The sequence below is a fragment of the Salvelinus alpinus genome, chromosome 7, assembly GCF_045679555.1.
Source record: "Salvelinus alpinus chromosome 7, SLU_Salpinus.1, whole genome shotgun sequence".
NCBI lineage: Eukaryota > Metazoa > Chordata > Actinopteri > Salmoniformes > Salmonidae > Salvelinus > Salvelinus alpinus.
Window position 1 is genome coordinate 63268632 of NC_092092.1, and position 19766 is coordinate 63288397.

The 19766-nt window shown below is 42.7% G+C and overlaps 3 protein-coding genes across 4 annotated transcripts in view; all 3 read left to right on the forward strand.

Annotated features, from left to right (window-relative positions):
- LOC139581456 (collagen alpha-1(XXIII) chain-like) overlaps positions 1-10732 on the forward strand; it is a 255802-nt gene extending 245070 nt beyond the window's left edge. The window contains exons 29-32 of the mRNA XM_071411243.1: positions 5296-5382; positions 5578-5670; positions 6803-6841; positions 7511-10732. Coding sequence (XP_071267344.1) covers positions 5296-5382; positions 5578-5670; positions 6803-6841; positions 7511-7513 — 222 coding nt within the window. The 3' untranslated portion in view covers positions 7514-10732. The remainder of the gene's footprint in view (positions 1-5295; positions 5383-5577; positions 5671-6802; positions 6842-7510) is intronic.
- Positions 10733-11516: 784 nt separating this feature from the next.
- On the forward strand, positions 11517-16310 carry LOC139581454 (small ribosomal subunit protein RACK1). Its single transcript, XM_071411239.1, has 7 exons — positions 11517-11842; positions 12700-12871; positions 13954-14197; positions 14536-14646; positions 15091-15231; positions 15758-15868; positions 16197-16310. The coding sequence occupies exons 1-7, from the start codon at positions 11734-11736 to the stop codon at positions 16260-16262; spliced, it is 954 nt and encodes a 317-aa protein (XP_071267340.1). The 5' UTR covers positions 11517-11733; the 3' UTR covers positions 16263-16310.
- Positions 16311-16453: 143 nt separating this feature from the next.
- LOC139581455 (nucleoside diphosphate kinase homolog 5-like) lies at positions 16454-19538 on the forward strand. Of its 2 annotated transcripts, XM_071411242.1 has the most exons (7): positions 16454-16770; positions 17131-17189; positions 17608-17773; positions 18149-18354; positions 18722-18822; positions 19096-19214; positions 19344-19538. In XM_071411242.1, the coding sequence occupies exons 2-7, from the start codon at positions 17170-17172 to the stop codon at positions 19425-19427; spliced, it is 696 nt and encodes a 231-aa protein (XP_071267343.1). In that variant the 5' UTR covers positions 16454-16770; positions 17131-17169; the 3' UTR covers positions 19428-19538. The 2 variants fall into 2 exon arrangements, with proteins under 2 accessions (XP_071267343.1, XP_071267341.1); XM_071411240.1 differs by having other exon boundaries at positions 16454-17189.
- Positions 19539-19766: the final 228 nt, after the last annotated feature.

The window sequence follows — 19766 nt, forward strand, 5'->3', positions numbered from 1 at the left end:
CTGATGCGTGGTGCCGGAACTGGTGGTACCGGGCTGAGGACACGCACCTCAGAGCGAGTGCGGGGAAGAGGCACAGGCTGTACTGGACTGTGGAAGCGCACTGGAGGCATGATGCGTGGTGCCGGTACTGGTGGTACCGGGCTGATGACACGCACCTCAGGGCGATTGCGGAGAGGAGGCACAGGACGTACTGGACTGTGGAGGCGCACTGGAGGTCTGATGCGTGGTGGCGGCACTGGTGGTACCGGGCTGGGGACACGCACCTCAGGGCGAGTGCGAGGAGCAGGAACAGGACGTACTGGACTGTGGAAGCGCACTGAAGATCTGGAGCATAGATGTGTCCTGGCTGGATGCTCACTTGAGCCCGGCAAGTGCGAGGCGCTAGCACAGGACGCACTGGGCTGTGCAGACGCACCGGAGACACAGTATGCAGAGCCGACGCAGGATATCCTGGTCCAAGGAGGTGTACTGGAGACCAGGAGCGCTGAGCCGGCACCATCCGTCTTGGCTGGATGCCCATTCTAGCTCGGCAAATGCGAGGAGCTGGAATAGAGCGCACCGGGCTATGAATGCGAACTGGAGGCACCGTGCGCATCTCTGCATAACACATAACACGGTGCCTGACCAGTTACACACTCCCCACGGTAAGCACGAGGAGATGGCTCAGGTCTCCAACCTGACTCCAACCAATCTCCTCGTGTGCCCCACCAAAAATATTTATTGGGGCTGCCTCTCGGGCTTCCGTGCTAACCGTGTCCCCTCGTATCGTCACCGTTCCCCCTGCGCTATCTCCACCTGCTTCCATGGTAGGCGATCCTCTCCTGCCAATATATCCTCCCACGTCCAGGATCCTTTACCGTCCAAAATCTCGTCCCACGTCCTTCTGAACACGCTGCTTGGTCCTTTTATGGTGGGTTCTTCTGTCACGTTCGTCGTATGAATCGGACCAAGGCGCAGCGTGGTATGCGTACATTCTTATTTATTAAAAGAATGAACACTGAACAACTAACCAACATAACAAAATGACACGTGAAGCTATACAAACGAGTGCTGACAGGCAACTACACATAGACAAGAACCCACCAACACCAAAGGGAAAATGGCTACCTAAATATGATCCCCAATCAGAGACAACGATAAACAGCTGCCTCTGATTGGGAACCATATCAGGCCACCATAGACATACAAATCACCTAGACCTACAAAAACACTAGACATACAAAAAACCCTAGACGATACAAAAACTAACATACCCATCCTCGTCACACCCTGACCTAACCAAAATATAAAGACAAGCTTTTTGGTCTCTCGATATAAGCTAACAACATTCTTAACTCCGGAGCATGTAAAAGAACTCCCATATTTCATGTGGGATCATGCACTTGCTTTCTCCTTAAAATTCAATGTTGTGATAGGCCTACCGTGAACCCATGTTTTTCATATATATTTAAAAACACTATAGGCACACTGAGACACACAGATTGTGGTTGTTGGTTTGGCAATGCCACTGTCAGTCAGAGAAACATGCTGAGAAGGATTATTACCACAGCAAGCAAGGTACTTGGAGTCAAACAGACAGGCCTGGATGAGATTGTTAAGGTCAGGGCCCTCCGTAAGGCTCACAAAATCATTTTAGACCCAAGTCACCCCCTGTACCTGGACTTTGAATTACTCCCCTCTGGGCGCAGGTATAGGGCACCCCTCAGCAGGAAAAATAGAACGAGACAATCATTTGTGCCAGGTGTGATATCCCTCTTAAATAGCTCGGGCAAATGTTCCCATTGACCCCGTAAGGCCAGCAGGCTAGTCTTTTCTTCTTTTTTAAATTTTAAATTTTATTTTATTTATTGGTGCGTGACTGTTATTGAAAGTTGTATTGTCAATCTTGTTTTGTATTTAACGCCACTTTAAATGTGTACATGACACTGCAACAAAATTTCCCCATGGGGACAATAAAGTAAGTAAGTAAGTAAGCATGGTCCAGAGTTCTCAACCTCAAAATCCCAGTAAGTCCTGATAAAAATGGTGGCCCACTTTTCCTCCACAATGACATTGATGGAGATACTAAAGCATGAACAACTGTTGGCTTACTCGCAAAATGTTCCAACAATATGTGTTACATGCAGTACATACTTAATGAACACAACTGGTCTACAATACACTGAGTGTACAAAACATTAAAAACACCTTCCTAATATTGAGTTGCACCCCCTTTTGCCTTCAGAACAGCCTCAATTCGTCGGGGCATGGACTCTATAAGGTGTCGAAAGCATTCCACAGGGATGCTGGCCCATGTTGACTCCAATGCTTCCCACGGTTGTGTCAAGTTGACTGGATGTCCTTTGGGTGGTGGACCATTCTTGATACACACAGGAAACCTTTGAGTTTAAAAAACCCAGAAGCGTTGCAGTTCTTCACCCAAACTGGTGCACCTGGCATCTACTACCATACCCCGATCAAAGGCAATTAAATATTGTCTTGCCCATTCACCCTCTGAATGGCACACATACATAATCAATATCTCAATTGTCTCAAGGCTTATAAATCTGTCTTTAACCTGTCTACTCCCCTTCATCTACACTGATTTAAAGTGGATTTAACTAGTGACATCAATAAGAAATCGAAGCTTTTACCCGGATTCACCTGGTCAGTCTATGTCATGGAAAGAGCAGGTGTTCCTAATGTCTTGTACACTCAGTGTATATAGTCATTGAACCTACACTATACCAGCTTGGCCCAGGATTTGTACCTGATTCATCTAATCTTCTTGTTTGATGATTGTGATCAGTTATATTGGGTGTTTTAGGCCTACAGGGAATACTCAGTGTTGGGGAATCTACTCTGAAAATATAGTTTACCAAACTACCAATTACTTCACCCTGGAAGAAGTTGAGCTACAGGAAGTTACCATTAAGAGAAATATCGTTTTTAATAAGTAACTAAAGTTACCTTGAAAAATGTGTTCACTAGGCCTGCATCAAAACTACTTTGTGAAAAAGTATCATATCTAAATCTTAAATGTCATATAATACAATTTTGTGGGGGGTTTGCAGGAAATGCCTTGGGGGTTGAAAATATAGTGTGTGATTCCAATAGTTAGCTGCACCATTACATGGCAAAAAAGTAATTAACTACTGAAAAGACTAAGAAGATGTTTATTTAGTTTAACTACCAACATGCTACTGCAAAATGTAGTTAAATGACTAGTTGACTTACATGTAGTGGAGCTACTCTAGTGCCCAACACTGCCTGTCTGTCTCTTTCTCTCTTTCTCTCTTTCTCTCTAACTCTCTCTCTCTCTCTCTCTCTCTCTCAATTCAATTCAATTCAATTTAACTTCCTTCGGCTGATATCCCGCTAACGGGATCGACTTGAGAACAGCTAGTGAAAGTGCAGGGCGCCAAATTCAAACAACAGAAATCTCATAATTAAAATTCCTCAAACATACAAGTATTTTCCACCATTTTAAAGATAAAGTTGTTGTTAATCCCACCACAGTGTCCGATTTCAAAAAGGCTTTACGACGAAAGCACACCATTTGAATATGTTAGGTCAGTACCTAGTCACAGAAAAACACAGCCATTTTTCCAGCCAAAGAGTCACAAAAAGCAGAAATAGAGATAAAATGAATCACTAACCTTTGATGACCTTCATCAGATGACACTCATAGCACTTCATGTTACACAATACATGTATGTTTTGTTTGATAAAGTTCATATTTATATCCAAAAATCTTAGTTTACATTGGCGCGTTATGTTTAGTAATGTTTTGCCTCCAAAACATCCGGTGATTTTGCAGAGAGCCACATCAATTTACAGAAATACTCATCATAAATGTTGATGAAAATACAAGTGTTATGTATGGAACTTTAGATAAACTTCTCCTTAATGCAACCACTGTGTCAGATTTCAAAAAAACTTTACGGAAAAAGCACACCATGCAATAATCTGAGTACGGCCCTCAGACACAAAAACAAGCCATACAGGTACCCGCCATGTTGTGAAGTCAACAGAAGTCAGAAATAGCATTATAAATATTCACTTACCTTTGATGATCTTCATCAGAATGCACTCCCAGGAATCCCAGTTGCACAATAAATGTTTGTTTTGTTTGATAAAGTCCATAATTTATGTCCAAATACCTCCTTTTTGTTCGCGCGTTTAGTTCAAAAATCCAAATTCACGACGCGCAGGCACACTTAGTCCAGACGAAAAGTCAAAAAATTCCATTACAGTTCGTAGAAACATGTCAAACGATGTATAGAATCAATCTTTACGATGTTTTTAACATAAATCTTCAATAATGTTTCAACCGGAGAATTCCTTTGTCTTTAGAAAGGAGAAAGAACGCAGCTACCTCTCACGGGGGCGCGCCTGAGTGAGCTCATGGCACCCTGCCAGACACCTGGTTGAAACAGCTCTCATTCCCTCATCCTTCACAGTAGAAGCCTGAAACAAGGTTCTAAAGACTGTTGACATCTAGTGGAAGCCTTAGGACGTGCAATATGACCCCATAGACACTGTATATTCGATAAGCAATGACTTGAAAAACTACAAACCTCAGATTTCCCACTTCCTGGTTGGAATTTTTCTCAGGTTTTTGCCTGCCATATGAGTTGTGTTATACTCACAGACATCATTCAAACAGTTTCAGAAACGTCAGAATGTTTTCTATCCAAATCTACTAATAATATGCATATCTTAGCTTCTGGGCCTGAGTAGCATGCAGTTTACTCTGGGTACCTTATTCATCCAAGCTACTCAATACTGCCCCCAGCCATAAGAAGTTGCTTTATTGGCATATGTTAACATTGCCAAAGCAAGTGAAGTAGATAATAAACAATAAAAATTAACAGTAAACATTACACTCACAAAAGTTCCAAAATAATAGACATTTCAAATGTCATTATGTGCAAATAGTTAAAGTACAAAAGGGAAAATAAATAAACATAAATATGGGTTGTATTTACACTGGTTGCCCTTGTAGTAACAGGTCACAAATCTTGCTGATGTGATGTCACACTGTGGTATTTCACCCAGTAGATATGGGAGTTTATCAAAATTGGGTTTGTTTTCAAATTCTTTGTGGATCTGTGTAATCTGAGGGAAATATGTGTCTCTAATATGGTCATACATTTGGCAGGAGGTTAGGAAGTGCAGCTCAGTTTCCACCTCATTTTGAGGGCAGTGTGCTCATAGCCCGTCTTCTCTTAAGAGCCAGCTTAAGAGTCATTTCTCAATAGCAAGGCTATGCTCACTGAGTCTATCTCTCTCGCTCTTTCTCTCTCTCTGCAGGGTGACCGGGGGACGATGGGGAAGAGAGGTCTGAAGGGCGGGAAGGGGGAGCAGGGTCCTCCTGGACTGGACCAGCCCTGTCCTGTGGTATGTCAACCTTCACCTTTCATCCATGACCGTATGGACATTTGAGCCAGACTGGATAAAATATGTAACCACTTTGTGTTTACAATTTTCCTTTTTAATCTCTATTTCTATGATTTCCAATGGATGTTTTTGTCTGTCTGTGGGAGGGATGTATGTTCAGAGTATGTGTAACAGTGGGTTGGCTCTTGCTGACAGGGTTCTAATGGGACTAAAGGACTTTCTGATGAAGGGGTACAGTCCAACCCTCCTCCTCTTCCTCCTTCTGGCCCTGAGCCCCCCTGTCCTTTGGTACAGTATCTTTACCTGTTCCCACCTTTCTGTGTCTGCCTGTTCCCTCATTCTATCCCATGCACTGTTTCCCTTAGCCTGTTGTTCCATATGTGTTTTCTCTCTGAAATCTGTAATCTCCTAGCTGGATTGTCACAGGAATCTTATAATCAGCATGTTTTATTATGAAAATTACGCAGAGTTGTGGTCTGGATGTGAATGTGCTGACTGCATGTGTAACAGTTTAACTTTAGTCCGTCCCCTCGACCCGGGCGCGAACCAGGGACCCTCTGCACACATCAACAACAGTTACCACGAAGCGTCGTTACCCATTGCTCCACAAAGGCCGCGGCCCTTGCAGCTCAAGGGGAACCACTACTTCAAGGTCTCAAAGCGAGTGACGTAACCGATTGAAACGCTATTAGCGCGCACCACCGCTAACTAGCTAGCCATTTCACATCCGTTACACTCACCCCCCTTTCAACCTCCTCCTTTTCAGCAGCAACCAGTGATCCGGGTCAACAGCATCAATGTAACAGTTTAACTCTACGTCCGTCCCCTCGCCCCGACCCGGGCGCGACAACAACAGATCAACAACAGTCACCCACGAAGCATCGTTACCCATCGCTCCACAAAAGCCACGGCCCTTGCAGAGCAAGGGGAACCACTACTTCTAGGTCTCAATGCGAGTGACGTAACCGTTTGAAAGGCTATTAGCACGCACCACCGCTAACTAGCTAGCCATTTCACATCCGTTACACTCACCCCCCTTTCGACCTCCTCATTTTCCGCAGCAACCAGTGATCCGGGTCAACAGAATCAATGTAACAGTTTAACTTTAGACCGTCCACTCGCCCCGACACGGGCGCGAACCAGGGACCTTCTGCACACATCAACAACAGTCACCCACGAAGCATCGTTACCCATCGCTCCACAAAGGCCGCGGCCCTTGCAGAGCAAGGGGAACCACTACTTCAAGGTCTCAAAGCGAGTGACGTAACCGATTGAAACGCTATTAGCGCGCACCACCGCTAACTAGCTAGCCATTTCACATCCGTTACACATGTGGTATGGTAAAGTTCTTTGGTGTTTTCACCCCACATGACATGAAACTGCACCACTAACCACCCCTCCCTTGTTCTGTTACCACTAGGGGCAAGATGGACTGCCCATACCAGGATGTTGGCACAAGGTGAGTGGGGATTCGAATGTCCAGTGTGGCTTAATACCTGCCTGAGTACTATGCAGTACATTCATTAATACCTGCCTGAGTAATATGTAGCACGTTCATTAATACATGCCTGAGTAATATGTAGCACGTTCATTAATACCTGCCTGAGTAGTATGTAGTACATTCATTAATACCTGCCTTAGTAATATGTAGCACGTTCATTAATACCTGCCTGAGTAGTATGTAGTACATTCATTAATACCTGCCTGAGTAATATGTAGCACGTTCATTAATACCTGCCTGAGTAATATGTAGTACATTCATTAATACCTGCCTGAGTAATATGTAGTACATTCATTTGCAACCACTTGCAATATAATGAGAGAACATTGTCAATCAAACCAGAATTTCAAGATAAACAGTGAAAAATGCAATGATCTTCCCCCAACTCAGATTATTTTACTGTACCAATTAGCATGTATTAAGCCCAATAAATAAATATTATTGGGGTATGATTATAACATGTATGTTATATAATAATCCTCTTATGAGTATGATTAGGATGAAGTACAAAGCATGTATTATAGAGCCCTAGTGACTTTGCTAACGTTAGTAACCTTTGTTTGTTCTTGATCTGTGACCTCTTGACCTGTGACCCCCACTATAATCCCTGCTTTCCTTCTCTTGCAGTGATGACTAACATCAAGCGTGGCCACTGTACATATTGATATGGTATATATTGCAACTGAATACTACATTGCTTTTTTGTTATTTTTTGCCTTTTTATGGAAACGTTTTATATAATATATTGAGCTTTTTTAAAATCATGGACGTTATTTTGAGTCAACAGTATTAACCAGACTGGATATATCGATCGATACAGATATTTTTTGTACACATAGACTTTAGATGTGAAGTAAAATGTAGTAAATGGAACACAGCCATCTTAGAGCAACAACGGGTACGAGAAATATAGGAGCAAACAGACTCCTAACCTAACAGACAGACAGACTGATGGGCGGATGGACGGACAGACACACATGTTGCTGGAGGGTTGATGAATAGGGAGAGTGAGTAATGACTGCCTTACTAATGGAGTCTCGTCTGCCCTGTTGCTGCCTGGCCCTGTTGCTGCCTGACCCTGTTGCTGCCTGACCCTGTTGCTGCCTGACCCTGTTGCTGCCTGGCCCTGTTGCTGCCTGGGGGTGTGTGCTTGCTCCTCCCTGCTCGATCCCATGGATGGACAGACCTCCTGGTGTTATAGACAGAGGAGTGTAGGTCAGTGCTCTCTTCTCCTCTCTCTGTTTTTGAAAGGAGGAGACAGAAGCTCAAACGCAAATGTCTCACTCTCTCTCAGCCCTGAGGGGAGAGCAGGTCTGGAGGACAGAGAGAAGACATGGGAGAGACAGACAGACATGAGAGCACAAAGGACAGACAACCTCTAGAGAGTGACGGAACGGTTCTGTGCCATTCAGTTCCATTCGGAATACTGAGATCCTGTGTTATGGAAACATACCAGGACGGGGCAACACAGAACACTGCATTTCCACCTTCACTTGAAGAGTGATCTCACCAATAAATTCATCACACTCACTGTTGGTTCTGGGCTACAGAGGCAAGGATTTACCTATGATGTCACATAATAATAATAATAATAATAATAATAGTAGTGGTAGTAGTAATACAATTCTGTGGATATGACGAAAGTGTTTTTATGACATCTTTTATTTTGTGTTTCCATTTAATAAAATGCATGATCAACACAAGTCACAGCATTATATAGCATCATGAAAACCTCTCCCATACCAGCACACTAGGGCAATAATTTACTGAGGTATGTAGTTTGCGAAGAGAAATCTTTAAGTCTCTAACAGTCTTTCCATTTACTTGTGGCTTACTGGCAGTGATAACAAGTGTGATGTTTTATTTTATTCTAGTTGAGTTACATTTGCATTCCTGTGCATGGACGTGTTTGTATAATATACAGATGCATACTGAGTTCATTGTGTTAAATTCAAATTCAGAACTGGAGCAATTTGCAGTATTCCCAAATATGCACTATTCCATCAATGAAGTTGAACAAAAGGTTTGAATATGAAGTCATTTTGTGATTAATTTGGCTTTTATCAGACATAAGTCAATTAGAAATATCACATCAGTATTTTCTGACAGTGTTGACAGTACAGTTTTGAAGTATATTGAAGGATTATCACTTAACCTTAGCTAAAAACACATTTAGATGAAATACTGTTTTCTGAACAACAGTATGGACTCTTGCTGCTGACATAAAATGTTATTGTTTGTTTGTTTTTCTTAACCAATGAGTTTAGTACATTCGGACTGAAGTACAATAATGTACCCAAAGTCATTGATTTAACAATAGTTGTATTCATTGGTACACATTGGCACACCTTGACAAAAAGGTAGTCATTGTTGGTTGGTTTAACTATACCTACTTGTTTTTTTATACATTATCACATCATGAAAGACAGATTTTGATCTCTTTTCATTTGACGGTTTTGTTCTGATTTACATATTTCTTTCTAACTTTATGGATTGTCTTTTGGAGATCTATCTTCTTGGTGCTCGATCACTCTGTGTTTAGTCTTCTTGTATGGTTCTCTATCAACCCTACACACACACACACACCATTTCAATGTCAACAGCACATGACTGATATAAGGAGCTTATAACTTGTGAGTTTCATTATACTACATTTATGCTATGAAATGTATGACTATGGAAGTTAATAAGCAATTCTTTCATTATATTGTACTTTACTAATGCACAAGTTTCAGTATTTTCATTCACAACGTGTTATTTCCAACTGGGATGTGGTGATCAATCATATTTGTTTCCTTTTTCATTCTCATTTAGTATTGGACATACTGTATGCAGCAATGTGCCTACCTTAAAAGTAATTTAGTATTGGACATACTGTATGCTGCAATGTGCCTACCTTAAAGGTAATTTAGTATTGGACATACTGTATGCAGCAATGTGCCTACCTTAAAGGTAATTTAGTATTGGACGTACTGTATGCAGCAATGTGCCTACCTTAAAGGTAATTTAGTATTTGACATAATGTATGCAGCAATGTGCCTTCCTTAAAGTGCAATTCCAGTGCTTTTCAACCTAATTTTCATTATCTCCAGCACAATGCCAGTGTCTACATATGTGAAAACAGCGCATTTCTACGTTTTGTAGAAAAAAATATAAAGTAAAAAAGTTCTACCCTATGACACATTTAAAAAGAATGATATTCAAACACTATGAGATTTGCTGTGGTGTAGGGAACAAGAAAATACCCTCTCTGGCTACGAATTCATTGCAGGTTTTGAAAATCACATATTTTTTTACTTTTAATCCTACCCTGATATATCACAGAGCACCTTTCTTCTCATCTTTCTTCTTTCACCTTTCTTCTTTTAAGCGCCTTTCCTCTCATCTTTGTAATCCTTAAGAGTAAAAAAAAAGATATATCTAGCTTAAACCGATGGATTTTGACTCCAGGGAGTCTTTGTAACCACATATCATAGAAACACACTGTTTTCACATATGTAGACACTGATATGGTACTGGAGATAATGAATAAGGTTGAAATGTGGTGGAATTGCCCTTTAACAAACTGATGTTTCTCTGCAATATTACATGTGTTTATTTCTTTGGCAGATATCATCAGTTTTTCTTTTTTTAAGGAATATTTGCCATCCATTATTGACACAATGTCTGAGAACAGTTTGGTGTGTTTCATAAAAAGAATTAGATGAATTAGAGTTTGTTAATTTGGTTGTGTATTTGGTTGTAAAAGAATTAAGCTATTTTTGTAACTGCTATCGTTATCTCTGTATTATGCCAAATCTGGTCAATTCAACATGTAGACTGAAATAAACTCCCTAAAATATACTGTTACCTTCTTGAACATCTTCTGGTCATTTGTTCTAAACCATTTTCTGCAATTATATTCCAATGAAATCTCAGAACTAAAAGTTATTTTTATAATCTCACAAAGGCTGACTGTCTCCACATTGATCAGTTCAGTTACCCTCCTCTAGTTATAAAAATAGGCTATATAGGTTTATAATTAGGAGGAATATGAATTTGCATTAGGAAATGTAGGCCTACTGCATTATTCAGAGCAGAGGACCATAACACATTCCGACTGCAATCATTAGGCCTACTAATAACCATGACTCTAACATTACCTTGTTTTAAAGGAGGAGCATGTCTGCCTAAGTTGAAAAATGTAGGCACACACAAGGAAATTTAGGAGCACATTGACAACTATTTGAGGTATTAAAGAATCTTTAAAGTTTCTAGGCACACTGGTGCTCCTAAATTAAAATACCAGGTCGCTTAGCAAAATATTTTTGGCATGCACAAGTAAAATGGTCTCACTGTTGAGCCCTGATAGTTGCTGATTGCCTATTTCATGGCACACCTTTACAGCCTTTACATTTATGTAACTGTAATACATTTTTGGGATCACTTTTTGGGATTATCACCATCCATATCAAGATTGCTACTTTCAATGATTTCTACCTATTCAAATTATGTGTTATAAAAAAAGAATAAATGCATACATTTCATGTGATTTGATATGTAAAAACATTGACTATATGCTTTAAATTATAGCTTTGTAATGGTCTCTTCAACCTTGCAAATAATATTATTCTACTACTGTTTCACATGAACAGTACAATCCGGGTAAAAACTAAAATCAGCGCACGGGCAGGAAGGGGTTGGAACTGTTCTCCCAGTGTACTCTGCGCGCGATCGGCCCCTCAAATGATCTGCATCCGGGTCAGAACTTCCTCTTTCTCTGTGCCTAAATGTGAGAGGATCTAGGGAAACCTAGCCCTCAAACTAATCTAAATCGATCCTTAAAAAAGGCACACTAAAACGTCGCCAAAATGACCGAGCAGATGACAGTAAGGGGGACCCTAAAGGGGCATAATGGTTGGGTCACCCAGATCGCCACTACCCCTCAGTTTCCTGATATGATTCTGTCTGCATCCCGAGGTAAGCCCTTCTCCGCCCGCTACGATGGACGACAATATGGCTAACCCCTAGCATGTTAGCCTTGGGTTGTTTTAATTGATGTGTAGTCGCGACTGCTTGAACAGTCTGAGTCAGATCAATCTAGGTGGCACGTTGTACTAAGCGCTTCAAAAACGCGATGGCTAGTGGATAAACTGCTCTCCAAATAAGTTTTCCGTCCGACTACTAGCTAACTAGCCCTTAGCAGCAAAGGTCAACTTTGCTGACATCCACGTGCACCGCCAAGTGGCAAAAATGTTCGGGAGACCATTTTATGAAACCTGCGTTTCTAGACCTGCTAATCTAATTGTAACTAACATAGAAACTGATTACATGTTCCTGATTGAAACTTGTATGAATTTACGTGGCTGTCAGTGAAGGCAACATACCGGTAGTCGGCTGTCTAGGTATCTACTTAGCTAGCTTTATCATACATTTACATTTTACATTTTAGTCATTTAGCAGACGCTCTTATCCAGAGCGACTTACAGTAGAGTGCATACATTTTTTTTAAACATTTTTTACATACTGAGACAAGGATATCCCTACCGGCCAAACCCTCCCTACCGGCCAAACCCTCCCTAACCCGGACGACGCTATGCCAATTGTGCGTCGCCCCACGGATCTACATACATGGCTAACGTTACCTAGTAGTACAATTTCAATGGTTATGCGCTTGCTGCTTCTGTCAACATCATGTTACGTTAGCCAACTAGTTAGGCCTACCTATTGTTTTGAAAATATCAACACTACCTCTAAAGACACTAACCCCTGTTCAACGGCATTCGCTACCGTTTAATGAATTTAAATATTTAATCTGCATTATTTATTTTTTCCAGACAAGTCTATCATCATGTGGAAGTTGACCCGTGATGAGACCAACTATGGCATCCCCCAACGCGCCCTAAAGGGACACTCTCACTTTGTGAGTGATGTCGTCATCTCCTCAGACGGACAGTTCGCTCTGTCAGGGTCCTGGGATGGAACCCTCCGTCTGTGGGACCTCACCACGTAAGTCTAGAGACGGGGGTTGGCGGGGTGATGGTTCAGCTTCATTTAGGGTTTTCCCTGAACTACACATGGGTCATTCCAGTCCTGGGGGGCTACATTGTGTGCAGGCATGGGTCATTCCAGTCCTGGAGGGCTACATTGTGTGCAGGCATGGGTCATTCCAGTCCTGGAGGGCTACATTGTGTGCAGGCATGGGTCATTCCTGTCCTGGGGGGCTACATTGTGTGCAGGCATGGGTCATTCCAGTCCTGGAGGGCTACATTGTGTGCAGGCATGGGTCATTCCAGTCCTGGGGGGCTACATTGTGTGCAGGCATGGGTCATTCCAGTCCTGGGGGGCTACATTGTGTGCAGGCATGGGTCATTCCAGTCCTGGAGGGCTACATTGTGTGCAGGCATGGGTCATTCCAGTCCTGGGGGGCTACATTGTGTGCAGGCATGGGTCATTCCAGTCCTGGGGGGCTACATTGTGTGCAGGCATGGGTCATTCCTGTCCTGGGGGGCTACATTGTGTGCAGGCATGGGTCATTCCAGTCCTGGAGGGCTACATTGTGTGCAGGCATGGGTCATTCCAGTCCTGGGGGGCTACATTGTGTGCAGGCATGGGTCATTCCAGTCCTGGGGGGCTACATTGTGTGCAGGCATGGGTCATTCCTGTCCTGGAGGGCTACATTGTGTGCAGGCAGTTGTTTGATTCAAATGATTTTGGTCTAAACTATAGACCAGGATTAGTTTATAATTTGTCTCTGCAGAGTTGGAACAAAACCCTCTGTAGGTAGACGGAGAGTCAAAATGCTGGTTCCAACGTGGTGATGAAACTTCCAATGCCAGCTGTATCTCTGTGATGATAAAGAGGGTGTTTCTGAACGCAACCTGCTCTTACCTGTGAAAGATTTGACATGGTTATATGTATGTGTGTGTGTGTGTGTGTGTGTGTGTGTGTGTGTGTGTGTGTGTGTGTGTGTGTGTGTGTGTGTATATATATGCTGCCTTGGTTTTTCTAGTGTTGACCTGAACAACACCATTAGATGTTATTAGTCATCTGTAGCATGGGCCTTTACACAACTGTCCTCTTCCTTCCAGTGGCACCACCACCCGCCGCTTTGTGGGTCACACCAAGGACGTCCTGAGCGTCGCTTTCTCTGCTGACAACCGCCAGATCGTGTCTGGTTCCCGGGACAAGACCATCAAGCTGTGGAACACCCTGGGAGTCTGCAAGTACACCATCCAGGATGAAAGTCACTCTGAGTGGGTGTCCTGCGTGCGCTTCTCCCCCAACAGTAGCAACCCCATCATCGTATCCTGTGGTTGGGACAAGATGGTCAAGGTACAGACGACCGTGTACATCACTTGTGACTCACTAGGATAGTGGGATGCGTTCCTTATTGAACTAAGTTGAGATTTTTAGGTACTTGAGGGGTTCGGTTGCTGTAGATGTAGTAAAATCAAGCTTTAAGGATAAATGGTGCTTTCCTGCCCTTTGACTACAATGTTGAGTTTTATCACCTGAGCCTCGGATCTGACAAGTCCTGCAATGATGATGGGTACAGGACCTAGACTGCACATTCATCCAATGTTTGTAACACTTAATGGTTGAAACACCTAGACTACATTTCCCTTAATGTACCCTGACTCACGTTCTCCCCCACCCCTTTCTGTTTCTAGGTGTGGAACCTGGCCAACTGCAAGCTGAAGACTAACCACATTGGCCACACTGGCTACCTGAACACAGTGACCGTCTCTCCCGATGGCTCCCTCTGCGCTTCTGGTGGAAAGGTATGATGAAAGCATTTTACAAATATTTACTTTTACAATATAGATTTAAAAAGTTCAAACCGTTCACCAACAGTTCTACCCTTGCTTGGTCAATGTGACCAGGTTAAATTGATGCACCGTTCAGTGGTATGAATTGGAGTAATTGAGAAATAGCATAGAGAGAATGTGCTGGTTTCAAAGTAGTGATGGATTCTCATGCTGTCTGTTTCACTATGATGATAAAGAGGCTGTTTCTGAACGCAACCAGCACTTTCGAGAGTTCACTTACACCTGTCCACTGAGATTTGTAATTTAGGGCTCTTGTTGATGGCGTGTCTCCCCAATGAATGACCATGGACTCAACACTTGATTGCATGTCAGTTACCATTTAAAGCTAGCAGGCATGTTTAATTTGCGCCTTCCATTTGGCTGACCTTTGACCCTGAGCCCCATTCTCCCCCATAGGACGGTCAGGCCATGCTGTGGGACCTCAACGAGGGCAAGCACCTGTACACCCTAGATAGTGGTGACAACATCAACGCCCTCTGCTTCAGCCCCAACCGATACTGGCTCTGCGCCGCCACCGGCCCAAGCATCAAGATCTGGGTAAGACTCCTACTCCCAGAACACATCAGCACTGATGGTGCTGTTCAAATCTAATTTTATTTGTCACGTGTGCCAAATACAACAGGTATAGATAGACCTTAGCATGAAATGCTTACTTCTATTTTCTTAACTGCATTGTTGGTTAAAAAAATGTTTACTAAATAAACCAACACTAATGAGGCTATATACAGTGGTACTGAGTCAGTGTGGTTGTACAGGTTAGTCAAGGTGATTTGTACATGTAGGTAGGGGTAAAGTGACTATGCATAGATAAACAGTGTTGGTTGAAAGAGTTTCGTGTTGTCTATTCAAACTTTGTCAAGGGGCGATGATGGAAATTCCAATGCCATCTTATGTCTATGATGATAAAGAGGCTGTTTCTGAGCTCTGCTAACTGTCATTTCTGTAACATCTGGATTTTTGGATCTGAGAATATTATTACCATGTTCACGTCATTTAAATAGGAGTTGGTCCAAACCCATGCCTCCATCAATCCTGTTCTCATGTTAATCTCCCCTCCCTTCAGGATCTGGAGGGTAAGATCATTGTGGATGAGCTAAGACAGGAGGTGATCAGCACCAACAGCAAGGCCGAGCCCCCACAGTGCACCTCTCTGGCCTGGTCTGCTGACGGACAGGTATGATATGTCCATTTGCATCACATCCCACAGAACTTTAGAACCCTGGGTGGACTTCTAGAACAGGGCCATGTTACTTCAGTCTGTTCTTAGAAAGCTGTGTCAGATGGAGTTCTTTGTAGCCTTGCCCTGTGATTATAAAGTGACATTTCTTGCCTGAGCTTCGGCTCTGACGACAAGTCCTGCAATAATGATGGGTACAGGAACGACTACATATTCATGCCCCTTAACACTTGGAATGGTTGAAAACACATACTCTTGATTAATTTTCATATCTTTTTAGTTTAGCATTTTCTGGACATTTTCTTAGTTTCTTGTCTCTCAACAGACCCTGTTTGCTGGCTACACCGATAACCTGATCCGAGTGTGGCAGGTTACCATCGGAACCCGATAAGGACCTTTTCACAGATTCAGTGATGAATAAAATACAGTTTTAAATGAACTTTGTTGAAATCGTTTGTACAATTTGATGCAGGCATGTTTATATTTTGTAATAACTGGGTTTTAATTCTGTCTTGGCTGCAACAAATTTGGACATCTGGGATATAGTTCATAAGATTGGTAACTTCATCTGGCTCATTTTGTCAAACTTCTTACTGTAAATGCTGAATAAATCATTGGTCACTATCCACACATTCATGGTAGTTATGCTGAGCCTTTGGTCATGTCTATGCTTTACACTTACATGCCTATCAGAATTCTAAGATCGCATTGAAAAGACTGGTCTAGACGCACAAGTCGCTTTGTGTTCAGATCTGGCTGACCACTTCCGGAGGTGGTCTGGGGATTCGGGGCTACCAGAAATGCACGCAATTTGCGACGTCATCAGCACTCTTCCCACCTGTCTCGAACTTGGTTATGGGAACGGGGCACCTGTTCATAATATTAGGAAATACCTACCTGTGAGGAACTTGTTTGCTGGCATCATGCTACCTAGTATTTAGAGAAACAATTTTGTTTGGCTGGAGTTATGCTAACCAGTTTGCTATCTCTTTAGAGCTACTTGCTGGGTTAGTTGGCTAGTTAGCTACTGCCATCAGTTGTGTTTAGCATATTTAGCCTGTTCCACCGTTTGCAGAATACATACTGGTATTTTGAATATAGCGCGAGAGAAGGGAATCCGGACACTTAAGTGTAGATGCATGACGCGTTCGGAATTACATGATAGAACTCCGAATATTAAACTGCATGAACTGTCAAGTCTAGACATGGCCTTTGTTTCTCCACGGACTTGTGAAAGTTGTCCAAATCTTTTCCCGTAGAAGGGTATCCTAGCAACAGTGCGAACGACGTCGATGTGAATGAACTTGTCTCTGAAAAGGTTTGTATAGCAAGCATGATTTTTTTTATTTTTAGTAAAAATATTTAACATCTCCTCAGACTGATGTTTCTGCTTTGAACGCTTGTTAATTTGCCAAGCGTCCTTATCCAATTGGGAATTTAACATACGGTATGTAGCTAAATTGGCTAGCTAACGTTAGCATCAGACTGCCAGGTTTTGCCATTGAGCCAAACCTAGCCCAACCGACCGCAAGATGGCGCTGTTACTATTACGTCCTTTGTCATCTTAAAAATAATAATGGCGCCATCTTGCGTTGCGGCTGGTTGGGCTACAACTAAGCCAGACTCAGCTTTAGACAATAAACAATGTTTTGATTTGACCTTAACATTCAAATCGAGCTTTGCAAAGTGTTCAAGTTAATTCCAACGTCCCCTATCCATGTTTTAATTTTGTCAAGATTGTTTACAAGCGCTGACGTTATGGATTATGAAACTCCAAAGAATCAGATGCCTTCTCCTCGGATTTATGTTGAGAGAACTCTCGCGTTGATCAAACCTGATGCTATACACCAAGCTGAGGAGATTGAGGACATCATTCTCCGATCTGGGTTCACAATTTTACAGGTTGGTGTTAACTGTTTGAGACATGCAGCATAGCTGTTGATCACAAACATTCATGCTGCACATGCAGTGACCGTCCAGCTAGCAAGCAGTTTGTGTGACTGTCAATGTGTAAATACAAAGAGGGGTTTACTTTCTCCTGGGTACTCTTCCTCTGGCCAGAGCAGAGGTTACTATTGAAAATGAGTGAAACAGAGTAATCAGCCAAAGGGCATAGATAGAGGACTTGGGCAAAACAAACTTGATTGATTGGATTATTGGGTGCGGTGCGTTAGGTAGATCCCCAGTCGTGATCAGGCAAGGTCAACGTCTGCCGTGTACACTTGTCATTCATTGCTGTATGTGACAATGTGTGTCTGTGTAACTGCTCTTTGACAGAAACGGAAGCTGCAGCTGAGTCCGGAGCAGTGCAGTGACTTCTATGCTGAGCAGTATGGGAAGCTGTTCTTCCCCAGCCTAACGGCCTTCATGAGCTCTGGACCCATCATCGCCCTGGCTCTGGCCAGAGATCAGGCTATCGCCCACTGGAAGACCATCATAGGACCTGTTAACTGCACCAAGGCCAGGGAGACTCACCCAGAATGGTCAGTCAGTCAGAAGGAAGAGGATTGTACAGATAGGTCAGAGCTGCAAGTAGGTTTAAGTGCCTTGCTCAAGGGCACAGTGACAGATTTTCCATCTAGTCTGCTCTGTGATTCAAACCAGCAAACCAGCAACCTTTTGGTTACTGGTCCAATGCTCTTAAAATGTTGTCCATCCAGTTCAAATATCGGTAGTCCTAGTTCTTTTATTACTAATGCCTACCTACTGTATATATGCATACCAGTACAGAGTGATTGTACATGTGCTCAATCAATACTGTATGTGTACTACACAATACTGTATGTGTTCCCTGTATGACTCAGCACTTCTACTGTAAGCTAACATGTGCATCTTGTATCTCTCCCCAAGTCTGCGAGCCAAGTATGGCACCTCTGACCTGAGGAATGCAGTGCATGGCAGCGACTCGTTCTCCTCAGCCGAGAGAGAGATCAAGTTCATGTTTCCCAACTGTGAGTTAAACACACACACACACACACACTGAATATTTACTTTTCTTCAGCACCTGTGATTACCTTTATTTTATCGAAGGTAAACCATTTAATACAAGTTCTTACATTGACAATGACAACCTGAGTTAGAGTGCATGGAGTGTCATACACACACAGACAGTACAACAGTTAAATAGAAGTTGGAGGGGGTTTCCCTGTGCTCAGTGTGTGTTATACCCCTTTGATTTCCTCTCTGATACACCCGTGTGTCGGTCCCTCCCTCTCTCTGTCCAGCTGTGATCGAGCCCATCCCCATGGGAGAGGCAGCCAAAGACTACCTGGGCAGGTTTGTGAGCCCCACGCTGCTCAGCGGACTCACTGAGCTCTGCAAACAGAAGCCTGTCGACCCCTTTGTAAGTATCAGGGTGGAATGAGAAATGTGGGCATTCAAATATGCACTATGAACATTAGTACACGTTACATTTGCTTTTTTTCTTCTGAATCAACTAATTCAGTTTTTTGTCGTGGATTTTCCCCCGAAGACTTGGCTGGCAGATTGGCTGGTCAGAAATAATCCCAACAAACCTCAAATATTTGATGGGGCAACAGGGGAGGAAGCAGCATAAACACAGAGACCGGAAAACACCATCTGCCTTTACCAGTTAAATCCATGTTCAAGAAACTGTGTTACATAACATCCTGTGATGAAATAAAGAAGGATATTTTGACAACCGGAACCAATTTTCTCTTTCATTTTGGGAGGGGAGGATTGCTTAACAATATGATGGTGTACATAAGAACTGTGCAGTGTTTAGCTGACCATTTATGAGGTTAATTTCTTTGAATGTTGATAAACACTCCGAAACATTTAATCTCTACATACAGGTAACTGCCAAGATAAAGGAAACACCAACATAAAGCGTTTTAAAGGCCCAATGCAGCCATTTCTTATCTCTATCAAATAA

What these genes read in the sequence shown, in the direction of transcription:
- LOC139581454 (XM_071411239.1), top strand. Translation starts at nt 11,734, where the DNA reads ATGACCGAGCAGATGACAGTAAGGGGGACCCTAAAGGGGCATAATGGT. An exon ending in CGTCTGTGGGACCTCACCAC is followed by an intron (nt 12,872 to 13,953) that starts GTAAGTCTAGAG and finishes TCTTCCTTCCAG; the next exon opens with TGGCACCACCACCCGCCGCT. An exon ending in GCCCAAGCATCAAGATCTGG is followed by an intron (nt 15,232 to 15,757) that starts GTAAGACTCCTA and finishes CCCTCCCTTCAG; the next exon opens with GATCTGGAGGGTAAGATCAT.
- LOC139581455 (XM_071411240.1), top strand. Translation starts at nt 17,170, where the DNA reads ATGAACTTGTCTCTGAAAAG. An exon ending in AGGGAGACTCACCCAGAATG is followed by an intron (nt 18,355 to 18,721) that starts GTCAGTCAGTCA and finishes TCTCTCCCCAAG; the next exon opens with TCTGCGAGCCAAGTATGGCA. An exon ending in AGAAGCCTGTCGACCCCTTT is followed by an intron (nt 19,215 to 19,343) that starts GTAAGTATCAGG and finishes TTTCCCCCGAAG; the next exon opens with ACTTGGCTGGCAGATTGGCT.